The sequence below is a fragment of the Rutilus rutilus genome, assembly GCF_951802725.1.
Source record: "Rutilus rutilus genome assembly, chromosome: 20".
Taxonomy (NCBI): domain Eukaryota; kingdom Metazoa; phylum Chordata; class Actinopteri; order Cypriniformes; family Leuciscidae; genus Rutilus; species Rutilus rutilus.
In genome coordinates this window covers 24,925,214-24,942,656 of record NC_140225.1, presented here as the reverse complement: position 1 = coordinate 24,942,656, position 17,443 = coordinate 24,925,214, and the positions used below count along the sequence as shown (strand labels likewise).

General features: G+C 39.0%; 1 protein-coding gene across 1 annotated transcript; it reads left to right on the top strand.

Moving 5' to 3' along the window:
- The first annotated feature begins 1,070 nt into the window (after nt 1-1,070).
- Nucleotides 1,071-16,945, top strand: stpg4 (sperm-tail PG-rich repeat containing 4). The gene is made up of 7 exons (XM_084392281.1): nt 1,071-1,236; nt 1,747-1,803; nt 2,360-2,617; nt 3,996-4,060; nt 12,634-12,679; nt 16,271-16,375; nt 16,579-16,945. The coding sequence occupies exons 1-7, from the start codon at nt 1,186-1,188 to the stop codon at nt 16,687-16,689; spliced, it is 693 nt and encodes a 230-aa protein (XP_084248407.1). The 5' UTR covers nt 1,071-1,185; the 3' UTR covers nt 16,690-16,945.
- The last annotated feature ends 498 nt before the right edge of the window (nt 16,946-17,443 follow it).

The window sequence follows — 17,443 nt, the reverse complement described above, 5'->3', positions numbered from 1 at the left end:
GTTTATCATTATGCATCCCAGAGCTGGTTTTTATAAGTTCGAAATCGCTAACTATTTTACCTAACCGAGTTGTTTACTCTATTTATTGTAATAGTTCAGATTATTCATTTGTACATCATTATACGATGTGTCTCTGAGTCAGCTGGACAAAGTGCTATGTGTTCACAGGACTGGATTGGGGCGAGGCCTCTGTCAAAAAAAAAAAAAAAAGAAGCTCATTAAAGTAATCTTGAATGACAATTGTTGTAAAAGTCATCCTTTTCCTTGTGAGAATACATCTGTTCTGTTCAGAAGTTTGGCTATGTTTATTGAAGACTATTTGGTTTTTAATGCATGTTTGGAGTGTTTATGCTATACAAAGATGTAGTATTAGTTATAATATAGTTAATACACAGCTATAAAGTATCATTCATGCACCTCTCCACGTTTTTTACTCATATAATTACTAATTTTTTAATTAGATTATTATTTTTTTTCAAGAGCTTATTACAATGACAGCAGTACACTGAAGCATGGCTTGGTTATTCATGGTATGTCAATGTTGAAGTGCGCTGGTACAGGAGACGGCTCTGACAAACAGTGAACACTGGGCCCTTCAGTTGCTTGTTAGAAGCATGTGTTCCTGGTCGCCTGGAAACAGCAGAACATTCTGCCATGAACTCCCAGTGCTTCTGCTGTGCTATTCATCTGTGTCAAACACTTACGAATGGATGTGTCATATGCCTCTTACATACAACAAATTAATATATGAAAAATAAAACTCACTTTATATTGTGTCGCAATCCCTTTTAAAGCTTGGGAGGTTTATTTTAGAACTTTAAATTGTTTAATTTAATACAGCAATTAAAACAGACACATGTATACAAACAGTACAACAATAATTGTGGATAGCTCAGATAACTTGGGCTTGTAAGAAAAATTTAAGAAGTGTCTTGAGTTCACATTGTACTTTGATATTTTTGATCAGAGAATTTGATGAACAAACTCATTGAGACATTTTTTTGTCTTCTCAATATCTAACAAAATCAGTAAATGTAAATAATAAATACAAAAGCAAACAAATAGCAGAAACTCATGTAGGCTATCCAGTACTCTCGATTAATAGTTAAATAGTTTTAGTATCTAAGCGACGCCTCTTGTTGTTGAGGTGTCTGTTACAGAAAACAAAACAGGAACGACAGCACTATGGCCACGGGAAGAGAGAAAACATTACCCAAAGGGAAATGTATAGATGGGGTAAGTTTTTACATTTGTTGTGGTGGAAGGCTGGTGCATAAGAATTACACAAGAACTATTTCTTTATAGTGCAGGGATCTTCTGCACCTATTTCTGACACAACCATTCAAAGGTTTGAGGGCCGGTAAGATTATTATCATTTTTTTTTTAATAAGTAAAGATATTTATAATGATATGAAAGGTTTTTTTCCCAAACAAATGCAGTTTTTTAATCTTTCTAGTTATCAAAGAATCCTGTTTTTAACATTGATGATACTGATAAATGTTTCTTGAGCACCAAATCAGTATATTAGAATGATTTTTGAAGGACAATGTGACACTGAAGACTGGAGTAATGATGATAAAAAAGCAGCTTCACCATCACAGAAATAAATTACATAAAAATTGTTACATTGTTATACATTGTTATAAACATTTTATTGTTATATAAAATAAATCCAGCCTTGAATCTTACAACAGAATCTTACCAACCCCAAATGGTGATCAATGGTCTTTTTTTCTTCTTTTCAGAAACAGAAAGAAGAAATGTACACTGACAGAAGTGGTTGGTGGAGAAACACTATTAAGGCAGGTGATATTTTACAAAAGATCCAGCCATAGAAGTAAAAGTAACACGAATAGTTGTTCTGAAACAAATGTATGTCATGATAAACACGATATATGAAGAGTACTTTTGCTGTACAAATAGCTTCTGTCTTAAAAAACAAGGCCTGTTTCACACCGCACACAAAAACAGCTTGTATTTATTTTGATGCTCATATTACCAGGTTACTGCTTTCACACTGCCTGCATAAGCAGCAATGTGTAACCACAGCTTCAACTACAACCTATTAAATGAAAATGAAAAGATATGCATTATGAAAATGCACTTTAAACCTATTCATCATTATGCTTTTAGTCCAGATGATATAAGCAGTTTATTACACTTTGGACGTCGTTCTATAATGATTAATAGCCATTTGGATGATTTCACAATGTTTAAGTGTGTTGTAATAAACAATGACTTCACTCAATAACCATTTTATACTTTGGCTGTTACTAAAGGACATCCTAAGTGTAGTAAGCCAGAAATTATGTAAGATGTGAAACAGGCGTAAAAGAGGTCTCTTCTTTCTACCATCAGAACTATCCCATTCCAGGCAGTTACCACATCCGAGACTTCATAGAGGAGACAGGACTCAACCCGGTGCCGAGGACGTACAGCTTCAAAGGCCCCGCGCGAAATACCCTCATGTGGACTGTGCGTCGAGGCGGGGATCTGCTATTGCCCGGGGCGTATAACTTTACTGACTCAACCAATGAGGCTCTGCGGCGCCAGGCAACTTACTCTTTCAAAAACTGCCCCAGACCTGACAACCTCACTTTAGGCCTCAGGGATAAGGTCAGTTAATCACAATGATATATAGGCATACAAATGCATGGTGCCTTGAGGTCAGTTCAACATTCTGATGATGTAGGGGAGAGCGGGGCACAACCTTACACTTTTTGACTTCCACTTAGGGTTCAGAGAATTTATTTGTTCCCACATTAATTTCACACGTCTAGTACAATTATGGGGTTTTGTTTCATTAATACAGTGATGTTACATTGTCAGTCTGTTTTGATTTCTTTCTTTGTCTGTGTTCTGTGTATCAGTTCAGTTTAGTCTTCCTCCGCCCCTGCCTGTTTGTTTCTATAGTTACTTATTGATTGGTTAGTTCAGTTCAGGTGTCTTGTTAATTTGCCTCTTTAATTCTGTCTATTTATACCCAGTGTTCTGTCTTATTCCTTCCCTGCTTCAACCTGCATTTGTTACAAGTGTATACTTTTTTTCTTGATTTACCCCGAAAGAATGGAAGTGAAATGTGACAACATGCCCATATGACAGCTTAAAATGCTATCTGATCTAATCAAAAATATATACAAACTAAAATATTTTGTCAATAAAATACAATTATTAACTTTTTCATATAAAATAATGGCATTTTTTAATAATTAAAAATAAAGTAATTTGAGTTTGACAACAAACACTCTGCAAAACACAGCTATAGCATAGTTCAAAACATAATAATAATTAATCATTTATGAACACTGACTCTCAGTCTTTATTCACCTTTTTCTCATGGTGTCTCAATAGAATTCATACAAGTATAAAATAGCAGTTCTAATAGGGGCACATTGTAACGCAGTGTTACAACCTGCGCAACTGGGATTTAAACCCAGTCTTCTGCTGATTAGATCAGCATTAAAGAACTATCTCAATTGTGAAATAACAGATATAAGATTAAATAAAATAATATCAGATTTGTCTAATTTTAAATAAACACAAAAATAAAAAAATAAAACTAATGAAAAATTAACTTAATTAAGAAATTTACTTTTGTTTAAAGTAATGTTCAGTGATATCTTCCAAAGTAAAAAATAAAATAAAATGGCATGTTGATATGGCAACTTGTAAGTACACTAAGTTTCATCATGCTAACATGTGTGGAAAGTTTTAAATCATGTGTTACAACTAGCCCCACATTAGGTTGTGCCCCACTCACACCTACAAATCAAGTTTTGTTTTTTGGTGACTGACACTAAAAACAAAAGCAAACTATTTATCTGATATCAGTGGCTGGAGTTAAGCTTTTACCTTTGAGTATATGAATGTGTATGTCAAAACAATTGTTTGATGTGTTAGTTTGTGTGTGTGTGTGTGTGTGTGTGTGTGTGTGTGTGTGTGTGTGTGTGTGTGTGTGTGTGTGTGTGTGTGTGTGTGTGTGTGTTTAACGCAGGATATTAACCTCTCTCCCGGTCATTATGATGTTACGGAGAAGCCTGTCCCCAAATCACCCTGCAAGTGAGTAGGCCTCACCCTCAGGACGCTTTCACACACTGCAAGTCACAGAACGTCACACACTGCAGCTCGGTGATGCTCGCGATCTCATTCCCAGATTCTTCCTTTACTTTAGGCAGTTCACAGAACAGCTTTCAGATGCTTTAATACTGGCCAGGGTCAGTGTCAGAGAGTTTGTGACTTTCCCTTGCCTTTACTGGGTACTTGTTGCTCAAATACATGTGTTTTAAAACATACTTAACATTTGTCTTTCTGTGATGCACTGTACTTAACTGAACACTGTTCTTGCAAATTCTGCTGATTTAAAACCTAATCAATGTGAATTTATCTGGATGGTTGATATAGATGAGGTTTTTTGAACTCTAGAGATTGAAGCATCAATTAGAAGGGGTCATTGTCTTCCAGTAAAAGTTTAGCCGGTACCGATAGCCCATTATTCAGAATGATATCTGTCACTATCGATAGTTTGATTTGCTTAAGAAAAATTAAAAATAAATGTCTCCCAAATAATGTTGCAAACTATACAGAGAACCCTCTCATTTGGTACATTACTAAAATATAAGAGGTTAAATGAACAACAGAACTATTATATTCAACTCTTATTTATTTTCAGATATAATAATTACACACAAATAAAAACTGAAATGTTAACATACGGTACTTGTCACATTGACAAATTTATTCAAGCATACATATTCTTCAGTTTTATATATTTTATATATATTTTTATTATACTTTTACTTTTATGCATTTTATTATATTTATTATATACTTATTATATACTAAACTTACAAAATATGAACATTGGATAACTTCCCTGAGGTAAATGCAACATTAAGTCACACATTGTTCACAAGCTGTTTTATTGATGTCTTTCCACGGCTGATGTAGAAGCACCTAAACCTTGTTATAAGCCTAAACTTGACATAAACTGTAAACTTGTCCCTCAAATCTGTTTGGTTGATTGGAATGTTGTTCCAGGATATTGATCAAGGAATATGTTTCACTTGGTGGAATCAGGTTCTGCTGACAACCCTGGCTTGAACTAAGGGTGATTCATAGGATCAAATTGAGCCTGCTTTAACTCTGCTTCGCTATATCATCAAAATTTAAACCATGCTAATGCAATTCCACTAATGCCAACATAATTTTCGAGTCTGTTTAAAAGAATGTTGTGGTCGATAGTATCAAATGCAGCACTAAGATCGAGTAACACTAATAATAATAATAATAATAATAATACATTTTATTTGAAAGCGCTTTTCTGAGTACTCAAAGACACTTTACATAGAAAAAATCATAAAAGCAGCAGGAACAACATCAAGTAGAAGATAAAAATAAGAAAATGCACTAAAAAACACACTGGACTAAGCTAAACATTAAAAGCAATTTTAAAAAGGTGAGTTTTTGTCAGTGATTTAAATGTTGGAAGGTCAGTGCAGTCACGGATTTGTTTGGGGAGAGAGTTCCAGAGGGAGGGGGCAGCAACAGAGAAGGCTCTGTCACCCCAGGTTCGGTGCTTGGTCCTGGGGGGTAGAGTCAGGAGGTTGGCATCAGATGAGCGGAGGTTACGAGATGGGTTGTGGTGGTGGAGCAGGTCACTGAGGTAGGAAGGGGCCTGGTTATGGAGGGCTTTGTGTGTGAGGAGAAGGATTTTGAATTGAATTCGTTGTGGGACCGGGAGCCAGTGGAGGTTCCTGAGGACAGGGGTGATGTGGTCACGGGTGCGGGTGAGCAGACGAGCAGCAGAGTTCTGGATGTATTGGAGTTTATTTAAGGTTTTGGATGTTGTGCCGTACAGGATGCTATTGCAGTAGTCAATTCTGGAGGTGATGAAGGCGTGGATGAGGGTTTCTGCAGCAGAGAAAGAGAGTGATGGACGGAGTCGGGCGATGTTTTTGAGGTAAAAAAAGGCAGTTCTGGTGATTTGTTTTATGTGGTGTTCAAAGGAGAGGTTATTGTCAAAGATGACTCAGAGGTTGCGACTGTGAAGGGATGGAGACAGGGTGAAGGTGTCAACAGTGAGGGAGAAACTGTGAATGGTTTTAGTGATGGGTTTGGGACCGATGATGATCATGTCTGTTTTTTCGCAGTTGAGTTGAAGGAAATTGGTGTGCATCCAGGATTTAATGTCAGTGAGGTAGTTGGAGATAGTGGAGTGGGTGGCAGAGGTGATGGATTTGGTGGAGATGTAGAGCTGAACATCATCGGCATAGCAGTGAAAGTTGAGACCATGGTGGCGAATGACATTGCCAAGGGGAAGCAGGTATAGTATGAAGAGGAGAGGACCAAGCACCGAACCCTGGGGGATGCCTTGGGGCAGCGGAGCAGTGGAGGAGGTGCAGTTGTTGATGTGGATGAACTGTTGTCTGTCAGTGAGATAAGATTGGAGCCAGGAGAGGGCAGTGCCGGTGATACTGAGGGAAGATTCAAGGCGGGAGAGAAGAATGGTGTGGTTGATAGTGTCAAAAGCTGCAGTTAGATCAAGGAGGATGAGGATGGTGAGGTGACCACCGTCTGCAGAGAGGAGGATGTCGTTGGTGACTTTGAGGAGGGCTGTTTCAGTGCTGTGTTGCGATCGGAAGCCAGATTGAAATGGCTCAAAAAGGTCATTTGAGCAGAGGTGAGTTTTAAGTTGTTTGGCGACAGTGCGTTCCAGTATCTTAGACAGAAAGGGGAGATTGGAGATGGGCCGAAAGTTTGACATGATGTCAGGGTTGAGTCCATTTTTTTTGAGGATGGGGGTCACAGCAGCCAGTTTGAGTGAAGGGGGGATTGAGCCAGAGCTGAGAGAGGAGTTAATAATTTCTGTGATGAGTGTGGAGATAGCTGGTAGACAGTCCTTGATGAGGTGGGATGGGATGGGGTCCAGGACACATGTAGATGTTTTCATTCCTGTCACGATTTTGGACAGCTCCCCTGCCGACACAGGGGAGAACTGAGACAGGGACTGAGAGGTGAAGGGGGGAGGAACAAGTGATGGAGTGGGAGGGCAGACAGTGATGACAGAAGAAGAGGACAGGTTGTTATAAATGGTGTCAATTTTGGTCAGAAAAAAATAAAGAAAAGAGTTGCATTTATCAGTTGTGAATGAGTTGGTGGTATTGTCACTGGGTTTGAGAAGTTTATTTACTGTGGAGAAGAGAGCCTTGAGGTTGGTGGAACCAGAGTGTATGAGATGCGAGTAGTAAGTGGACCGGGTAGTGTTAAGAGCTTCCTTATACTGCTGAAGGTAATCTGTGTAGGCTTGTAGATGAACAGAGGATAATTTACTGATAAGAGAGGCTGAAAGGGCAGGAGTGGAGATGGATTTAAGATTTCTGAAAGAGATTGTGCGTTTGTTCTTGGTCGAAATGGGGAGATCAATGTTCATAGTGATTGCCAGATGGTCAGAGATGTTGAGGTTGAAGCTGGAGAGGTGAGGTATGGTGAGACCAGTAGAACAGACCAGATCCAGGATGTGACCATGGCTGTGGGTAGGAAAGTTGACGTTGGGTGAAGTTGAAGCAGTGTAGCAGTTCCAGGAATTCAGTGGCAGTTTTGCAGTTAGTGTCGATGTGAATGTTGAAATCTCCCAGAAGCAGAACAGAAGGTGAGATGGCAGATAGTTAAAAAGTCAGAAAAGTCAGAGAGAAAGGAAGGATTTGGTGGTAGATTATGGCACTGACCAGAGGAGTGGGACCAGAGAGTTTGAAAGTGATGTGTTCAAAGGACTGAGCAGCAGAGATGGAGATGGTGGATGTTTTAATGTCCTTTCTGTACACTGCAGCGACACCACCTCCCCTCAGGTCGGTATTTGTCCATGTGTGTATATCCTGTGGGTGTGGTTTCGTTGAGTGAGAAATAGTCCAGAGGTTTGTGCCAAGTTTCAGTGATACAGAGGAAATCCAGGTTATAGTTAGTTATGAATTCATTTAAAATGAGACTTTTATTATTGAGTGAGCGGGTATTGAGCAAAGGCAGTTTCAGGTGACGTTGCTTCGTGATGGGTTGAGAGGACCGAGGAAGGGGGCGGAGATTAGATAGGTGCACGTGCCGTTTGTTGTGATGACGTAGTGAGGTAGTTGCGGTGCGCGAATAGGACCAGAATGGATGGAATAGAGTTTGGGGTTGAAAAGTTGTAATTGAACATACGACCAGAGCCTCTGTGTGGAGGACGGCGTAGTAGTAGTCCAGTTTCTCGGAAGAAGTTAATGCAGTCCAGACAGCGGTGGTTGTTGAGTGGGCGGAAGTCAGCAGCGGAGCAGAGCGGTGGCTTGCACCCAGAAGCCGGGCGTCACTCGAGTGTTGTTCATCTGATCGATGGTCGCTGTTGAATCGGGCTCTTGTTGCTTGCTCTGATGTTTGCCTTACATGAGATTTCCAGGACTATCCGCTCCAATTATTCGTTCATGCATTTTCCGTTGTGATTTCCAGTTCTGAGGTGGCTGAGAGGATGAAGTGAACTTGTAATAATAAAATTATTACTGTTTAAAAATAATTAAGATAAAAACATTTTAAAAAAGCCGGACGGAGAAGCGGCAGCCAACATGCGCCAGCGTTCTCTCTCACCGGAAGGAAAAATCAAATAGAGACACTAATAGAGAGACACAACCACGATCGGATGATAAGAGCAAATCATTTGTGACTCTAATGAGAGCTGTCTCAGTACTATGGTACGGTCTAAATCCTGACCGAAAATCCTCGCAGATATCATTTCTTTCTAAAAAGGAACATAGTTGTATGAGGATACTGCCTTTTCTAGTATCTTTGACAGAAAAGGTAGATTCGAGATCAGCCTGTAATTGACTAATTCTGTACGATCAAGTTGCGTTTTTTTAACAAGCGGTTTAATCATAGCCTGCTTAAAAGTTTTTGGTACATATCCTAATGACAAAGATGAATTAATGATATTAAGAAGAGGATCTATGACCTCTGGAAGCATCTCTTTCAATAGCTTAGTCGGTATAGGGTCTAACATACATGTTGTCGATTTAGATGATTTAACGAGTTTAGAAAATTCTTCCTCTCCTATAGCAATGAATGAATCGAATTTTTCCTCATGGAGACTACAATGCACTGCCTGATGCAATACTGTAGACGGTTGCATATTTATAATTTTCTCCCTGATATCATCAATCTTGTAAGTAAAGAAGTTCATAAAGTCATTACTGCTGTGCTGCTTGGAAACGTCTGGGCTTGAAGCTTTATTTTTCGTTAGTTTAGCCACTGTTTCAAATAAATACCTTGGGTTTTGTTTATTTTCTTCTAATAGGGTTGAAAAATAAGCAGATCTAGCAGCTTTTAAGGCCTCTGTATGCAATCGTACAACAAAACTCTAGTTTTGTTTTCTTCCAGTTGCGCTCCATTTTTTCTGGCTGCTCTCTTAAGGGCCCGAGTGTGCTCGTTGTACCACGGCGTTGGACTATTTCCTTTAATCTTCTTTAAGCGCAAAGGAGCAACTGTGTCTAAAGTGCTGGAAAAGAGAGAGTCAAAAGTTTCTGTCGCAATATCGAGTGCTTCTAAGCTATCTGGGATGCTGAGGAGATGAAACTGATCAGGAATATTATTAATAAAGCAATCTTGTAACACGGAGTCGGCTTTGTAGCCTTGGCTAGATGGAGTATACATGAGACCAGATTATGATCTGAGATGTCATCGCTCTACTGTAGAATTTCAATGGCATCACCATTGATTCCATGTGATAATATAAGATCTAGAGTATTATGACAATGAGTAGGTCCTGACACGTGTTGTCTAACTCCAAGTTATACCTCCAAGATAACTCTTTTTCATTATCTACATGTATATAAAAAAAAACACCAACAATTAGGACTTTATCTCCAGCCAGTACTAACTCTGACAGAAAATCAGCAAATTCTTTGATAAAGTCTGTATGGTGCCCTGTATACAGTAGCCAGCACAAATCTCAAACGTGATTTATCATTTACACTAGATAGTGTTACATTAAGCACCAACACTTCAAAAGAATTATATTTAAAACAAGACTTCTCAGTAATTCTGAAGATATTACTATAAATTACAGGAATAACTCCCCCTTTGCCTTTCAGACGAGGCTCATTTTTATAACAGTAATCTTGGGGGGTGGACTCATTTAAAGTAATGTAATCGTCTGGTTTTAGCCAGGTTTCTGTCAAACACAGCACATCTAGATTATAGTCTGTAATCAGCAACCCAAGCTTTATCATTTGTTCATCTGTATTATATCTGTTTTTTATTTGTTGAACATCAATAAAATTTTAACCCTTAAATGGGTTCGGGAGTTTTTTGTATTTCCTAATTTGGGGAACAGACACAGTCTCTATATGATGATATCTAGGTGAAAGAGTCTCATGTGATGGGATTTATCTGAGAGACAGATAGCAGACAGTCGGCATAGCCAGTCTGTCTGCTTCCTGACCTTCCTGACCTGAGCCAAATTCATGTTTGCAATGATGTTACCCAATCAGTGGCCAAATGGGATATACATATACATATACATACAGTCATGGCCAAAAGTGTTGGCACCCCTGAAGTATTTCTCACAGAAAAGTATTGAAATTACACATGTTTTGCTATACACATGTATTGGAACAACACAAAAAAAAAAGAGGAAAAAAAGCAAATTTCACACAAAACTCCAAAAATGGGCCGGACAAAATTATTGGCACCCTTTCAAAATTGTGGATAAATGAGTTTGTTTCAAGCATGTGATGCTCCTTTAAACTCACCTGGGGCAAGTAACAGGTGTGGGCAATATAAAAATCACACCTGAAAGCAGATAAAAAGGAGAGAAGTTGACTCAGTCTTTGCATTGTGTTTCTGTGTGTGCCACACTAAGCATGGAGAACAGAAAGAGTAGAAGAGAACTGTCTGAGGACTTGAGAACCAAAATTGTGGAAAAATATCAACAATCTCAAGGTTACAAGTCCACCTCCAGAGATCTAAATGTTCCTTTGTCCACAGTGCGCAACATGATCAAGAAGTTTGCAACCCGTGGCACTGTAGCTAATCTCCCTGGACTTGGACGGGAGAAAAAAATTAATGAAAGGTTGCAACGCAGGATAGTCCGGATGGTGGATAAGCAGCCCCAAACAAGTTCCAAAGAAATTCAAGCTGTCCTGCAGGCTCAGGGTGCATCAGTGTCAGCGTGAACTATACGTCGACATTTGAATGAAATGAAACGCTATGGCAGGAGACCCAGGAGGACCCCACTGCTGACACAGAGACATAAAAAAGCAAGACTACAGTTTGCCAAAATGTACGTGAGTAAGCCAAAATCCTTCTGGGAAAACATCTTGTGGACAAATGAGACCAAGACAGAGCTTTTTGGTAAAGCACATTCTACTGTTTACCGAAAACGGAATGAAGCCTACAAAGAAAAGAACACAGTACCTACAGTCAAATATGATGGAGGTTCAAAGATGTTTTGGGGTTGTTTTACTGCCTCTGGCACTGGGTGCCTTGACTGTGTGCAAGGCATCATGAAATCTGAGGATTACCAAAGGATTTTGGGTCGCAATGTAGGGCCCAGTGTCAGAAAGCTGGGTTTGCGTCCGAGATCATGGGTCTTCCAGCAGGACAATGACCCCAAACATACTTCAAAAAGCACCCAGAAATGGATGGCAACAAAGCGCTGGAGAGTTCTGAAGTGCCCAGCAATGAGCCAAGATCTAAATCCCATTGAACACCTGTGGAGAGATCTTAAAACTGCTGTTGGGTAAAGGCGCCCTTCCAATATGAAAGACCTGGAGCAGTTTGCAAAAGAAGAGGGGTAAAAAATTCGGGGTGAGAGGTGTAAGAAGCTTATTGATGGGTATAGGAAGCGACTGATTTCAGTTATTTTTTCCAAAGGGTGTGCAACCAAATATTAAGTTAAGGGTGCTAATAATTTTGTCCGGACCATTTTTGGAGTTTTGTGTGAAATTAGCTTTTTTTCCTCTGTTTTTTTGTGTTGTCCCAATACACACAAAGGAAATAAACATGTGTATAGCAAAACATGTGTAATTGCAATACTTTTCTGTGAGAAATACTTCATTTTCTGGAAAAATTTCAGGGGTGCCAACACTTTTGGCCATGACTATATATATAAAATGTTTTTTTTTTTTTTTTTTGTGAAAACGTTATTAACATTATATGTGAATCTCATGAAACATGTTAAATTCAAATATCAACATAAATCAATGTCATGACGACACCTTTAATTATTTTAGTTATAATTGTTTTAGTTACTTTATAATCATTTTAGTTAGTACAGTATTATTTCAATTGTTGTGTACAATTAATCATTTGAACATCAACATATCTAGCCAAAACACTTGAGTGAAAGTTTGTGAAAAGTTTGTTACACGCTTGTGAATTATTCTTTCTAACACAAATGAAAAACAAAATGCAATATTTTTGTAGTGGGGGCCAATGAAAGTATTAGTAGCCTAGAGCAAGTATAAATCTGAAGCACCAACCTGATTGAACAAATAGAAGAATCCTTATTGTTGAGGCCTGTAGTGTTTCACCTGTGTTTGTTGACTCTTTTCTCTCCTCCACCCTGTTTGCACCATTTTATTGTCTTCTCTCATGACACTCGTCTCTTATTGCAGACACGTGATGTTCCGATCAGCTGTACAAAGGGTCAGCTTTCTCCCGGTAAGTGTCCAGTTTCATTGTGAATAATATAGTCTAACCTATTATGTGTATATTAAATGCTTTGCCTGTTTTCCCCCAGAATGGTTTGTAAAGCATGTAGATTCCTGTGAGAGAGTTTCACTGATGCGCGTCAGTGTTGCACCTCATGCACCGTGGCTTCAGTGGCAGTGTTGGCTGGTTATTCGAGCTGTGCTGGCAGCTGTCTAGTGTTGACGGAAAAGTGAGGATGCTAAATCATCCTCTGGGTCTCATTAGGGTGAACATTAGGGCTTTGTGTGGTTGTAGAAGGGTGTCGTTTCATGTCAGACAAGTGTTTTGTCAAAGGTTAAGTAGCAAAGAAACCTCAAGCTTATTCTTAAGATGACAGATCAACAGCAAACAGGCAAATTATATTACTCAGAGGCTGAACTTCCATAGTTTAAGGCTGGAATACAAATAAGACTTTTAAAATCTGAACAGATTTTTAAAACACTATGACATCATATACTTGCCAACTTAAATGGTTATAGAGAAACACTGGGCATCATACGCTAAATGACTGAGGATAACACACTACCGGACTTTTAAAGTTGTTCAGAACACAACAAAAGCCGCTTTTTCACCGTCTGGCTGAACGACTCTAAGAACGGTAAAGGCACCCACACACTACAATCAGGACGATTTTGGTCCCAATACTCCCCTTCCGACAACCCCAGGTAAAGTCCCGATTATCTTGATGGATCTACAGATTATCTTATCAGATTTTTCTGTGGTGTGATCTGTGTTAAGAGTCACTGAATCTGCTCGGAAGAACACCAATCTCAAATCGTAAATATCCAACATGTTAAATATTTTCAGTCAGAAATAATGTTGTGTGGGTGGAACCACAAGGACAAATGGGCCAGCCTGGTTCCAATTTCCACTTGTATCAAGTGTGATATTTCTTTTATGCAACAGTTAAAAATTAATTAGTTATTAATGAGTAATTGGTGACACTTAATTGGTTAGTTCACCCAAAAATGAAAATGATCCCATAATTTACTCACCCTCAAGCCAGGTGTATATGACTTTCTTTTTTTCAGCCAAACACAATCGGAGGAATATAAAAAAAATATCCTGGCTCTTCCAAGCTTTATAATGGGAGTGAATAGAGCCTGTGATTTTGAAGCTCCAAAAAGCGCATACATCCATTATAGAAGTAATCCATTCGGCTCCAGAGGGTTAATAAAGGCCTTCTGAAGTGAAGTGATGCATTTTTGTAAAGAAAAATATCCATATTTATAATTTTTTTTAACTATAATCACTGGCTTCTGGCAACAGCCGTACACGAGTCGAGTTCTGGTGGAAGAGTGACCTCTGACCCGATGCACCAGCCACTTATTAGGTGCACCTGTTCAATTGCTCTTTAATGCAAATATCTAATCAGCTAAACAAATGGCAGCAACTCAATACATTTAGGCATGGTCAAGACGATCTACTGCAGTTCAAACTGAGCATCAGAATGGGAAAGAAATGTGATTTAAGTAACTTTGACCAGCCCGTCTGGCGCCAACAACCATGCCATTTTCAGAGTATTTTAGAAACTGCTGATATTTTTACACACAACCATCTCTAGGGTTTACAGAGGATGGTCCAAAAAAGAGGAAATACCCAGTGAGCGTCAGTTCTGTGGGTGAAAATGCCTTGTTGATGCCAGAGGTCAGAGGAGAATTTCCAGACTGGTCCGAGCTGATAGAGTGGCAACAGTAAATCAAACAACCACTCGTTACAACTGAGCTACGCAGAACAGCACAACTCATCGAACCTTGAAGCAGATGGGCTACAGCAGCAGAAGAACACACTGGGTTTTACTGTATATGCTAAAAAGTTGGCCAGTTTAGTACCAAGTAGAATTGAAGAAGTAGGCTGCACTTACAAGTTTACTTCAACTAATATCAGTGTACTAGAACTTCTAGTACATTGATATTAGTATACTTAAACTTTACAACATAAAGTATACTTAATAAAGTGAACTTGAAGTATACTTATCATTCGTACAGGTAAGAACAGGCTGCAATTCACACAGGTTCACCAAAATTGGACAATAGAAGATTGGAAAAATGTTGCCTGGTCTCATGAGTCTCGATTCCTGCTGCAACATTCAGATGTTAGGATCAGAATTTGGCATAAACAACATGAAAGCATGGATCCATCCTGCCTTGTATCAATGGTTCAGGCTGGTGCTGATGCAATGGTGTGAAGTATATTTTCTTGGCACACTTTGGGCCCCTTAGTACTATAATCAAATGGCCTCTTCAGTCTCCAGATCTCAATCCAATACATAGAGCACCTTTGGGATGTGGTGGAACGGGAGATTCACATCATGGATGTGCAGCCGACAAATCTGCAGCGTGATGCTATGTCAGTTTGACCAAAATAATGTCCAGCACCTTGTTAAGTCTATGCTATGAAGAATGAAGGCAGTTCTTAAAGCAAAAAGGGGTTCAACCTGTTACTAGTAAGGTGTATCTAATAAAGTGGCCCATACCTCTTTTGTTTGTGGATAAATGTGCGTTTTTGAACAAACACTTGATTTAATGATTCAATGACTCACTCACCTGTAAAGCATATAAAGCTATAAAATGAATGTGGATCACATAGTTCAGATTATTTGATGATAAATTTTTGAGGTCATATTAATATCTCTGGTATCTTGGCAATTCTGAGCAGTGAGCACAGTTTGATATCTTTTCTCTGAAACTCAAGAAGAGACATTTGAGATCTTTCATTACTGGGTAGTTTTCACAGGTTCACCTTAAGGCATTTGAAAATACAGAGGAAGCTTTTTTTGATATTGATATTTTCTTTATTGAGTTGTGAGTGTCGTTTTGGAAGGTGTTGAATATGGCTTTTCTGGACAGGAGTCCCTTAATGAAATAATAGCTCAGTGCCTCTTCAGACATGTGTAGTATGGCACAGCTATCCGCTCTTGTCCAGGGGAATGCCGAGCTGGCTGGCTGTCCTATAGAAGAAGGGTGCAACGGCCTGATGCCTTTAAAACCAACGGAAGTTGACCTCATGGGAAAGCAGGCAGAGGGAAGTGAGTTCCACTGCAGCCAGAATTAACACCTCTGGCACAGTTCAACCCGCCACACACACACACCACTGCACAGGCCAGCTGGATCAAGTGAGGCTGCCGGTGGAATCAAATGGCATGTAATGATAGCAGACAGCTTCTGTAGCACAGGCGCTGAGCAGTGAAAGCTCTTCTTCTCAGCTATGCTTTTGAAAGCACATAAATAGACCTATATCTGTGATTATAGAGTCAAGCACAGGTTGATGAAGAGCTTTTTTTGGAGAACACTAATTAGATTTTTTTTGATCTTCCAATCTAAAGGAATATTTCAGGCCGTGGAACACAAAAGGGCAAGTTTATCAGATTGTCCCTGCTGCTTTTTTAGCATATAATGAAAGTGGATTTCGATTTAAATTAATAAGGTCCAAAAAAGACAAAAAAGCTCCATGAAAGATTCATAAAAGTAGTTCACATGACAGTTTTGGGGTGAACTATTCCATCAACTGATTAAATTTGAATTTTACTTTTGTTGACTTGACTTCCATTAATGGATTTAGAAGGAAGGACCAGCGCCTGGACATTACAATCCAAGGCCAAGCACAGGCATTGCAGTCACTTCCTGCTTTCGGTCTACAGTACCACGGCTGTACAGTGTGCATTCGGTGAGCTTCATTTCTATCCCTGTTCGATAGCAAGCTCTACAACCCTACATTAAGTCTTACAACAGCAAAACTAGTCTTAGGGCCATCAATTTACAACACCACAATCAGTGTATTGATTATCATAAATGGGATGAATGTGCATGTTATTAAGTAAAATGGGGCTACAAGTCTCAAACCTTTGCTATTTTGCCTTTTTTTGACAGGGAACTCCCGGCCCAGGTGTGCATGAGCCCACATGGCACAGAGGTCAATGGCTCAGCACTAAGGGCAAAGTGGACTGGGCCTATGACCTCCTTTTTCGCAACACACCATGAACTTTGCCCTCTCTTTTGTCTGACTTTCCCACATGTATTCCTTCTAGTAATATTTCCCATTCTTTTGAAAGTAGGGTGTTGCCAGCTGGTATGCGACTGACCTTGTTGAAATGTGGTTGAAATGTGGTTGTTGTTTTAACATTGAAGTATGTTCAAAAAAACGTTTCATGCTGAATTTTTGTAAAAAGATACGACATTGAAACAACATTGTAATATTAACATTGATTCAATTTTAATAAAAAAATCTATCTCTTTGCAATCTCTGTTATGTCATGGACTGACTGTGTGGCTGCTCATGTAATGAACAAATCTTTGTGATGACTCTCACATTCACATAACTCATTCAGCCAGAACAAAGAGATCAGTGTCACACAATAAAACTGTTGTTTACAGCACTCACACACAATAGCTAGATTAACCCTATTGTTGAGGTCCTGAATAATTCAAAAAATCAATGAGAATGTACATGTGGGTTGTGTAGGCCTATATTTATGTCTATATCTAATAAATACATTTAATCTACAGTATATAGCTACTGTGTGGTCCAAAAGTCTGAGTAAAAAATGCATCTATTTTTCTAATTTAATGCAAAATATTTAACGTTGCATTCAGTAGTTTGGTGGTCATTTAAAAAGCTGTACACATGAATGCTGTACAATCACATGAAATAAAGGCTGTACTCATAGTAGTTTTCTTTAAAAAGTATTTTAATTTTAAATGGCGCGGGTCACCTCCCTCAATGTATTTCACCATG

Bases quoted from the DNA above. Each gene is read 5' to 3' on its own strand.
- stpg4 (XM_084392281.1), top strand. From the start codon at position 1,186: ATGGCCACGGGAAGAGAGAAAACATTACCCAAAGGGAAATGTATAGAT. The intron at 1,237-1,746 runs GTAAGTTTTTAC...TCTTCTTTTCAG, and splicing joins AAGGGAAATGTATAGATGGG to AAACAGAAAGAAGAAATGTA. The intron at 4,061-12,633 runs GTGAGTAGGCCT...CTCTTATTGCAG, and splicing joins GTCCCCAAATCACCCTGCAA to ACACGTGATGTTCCGATCAG.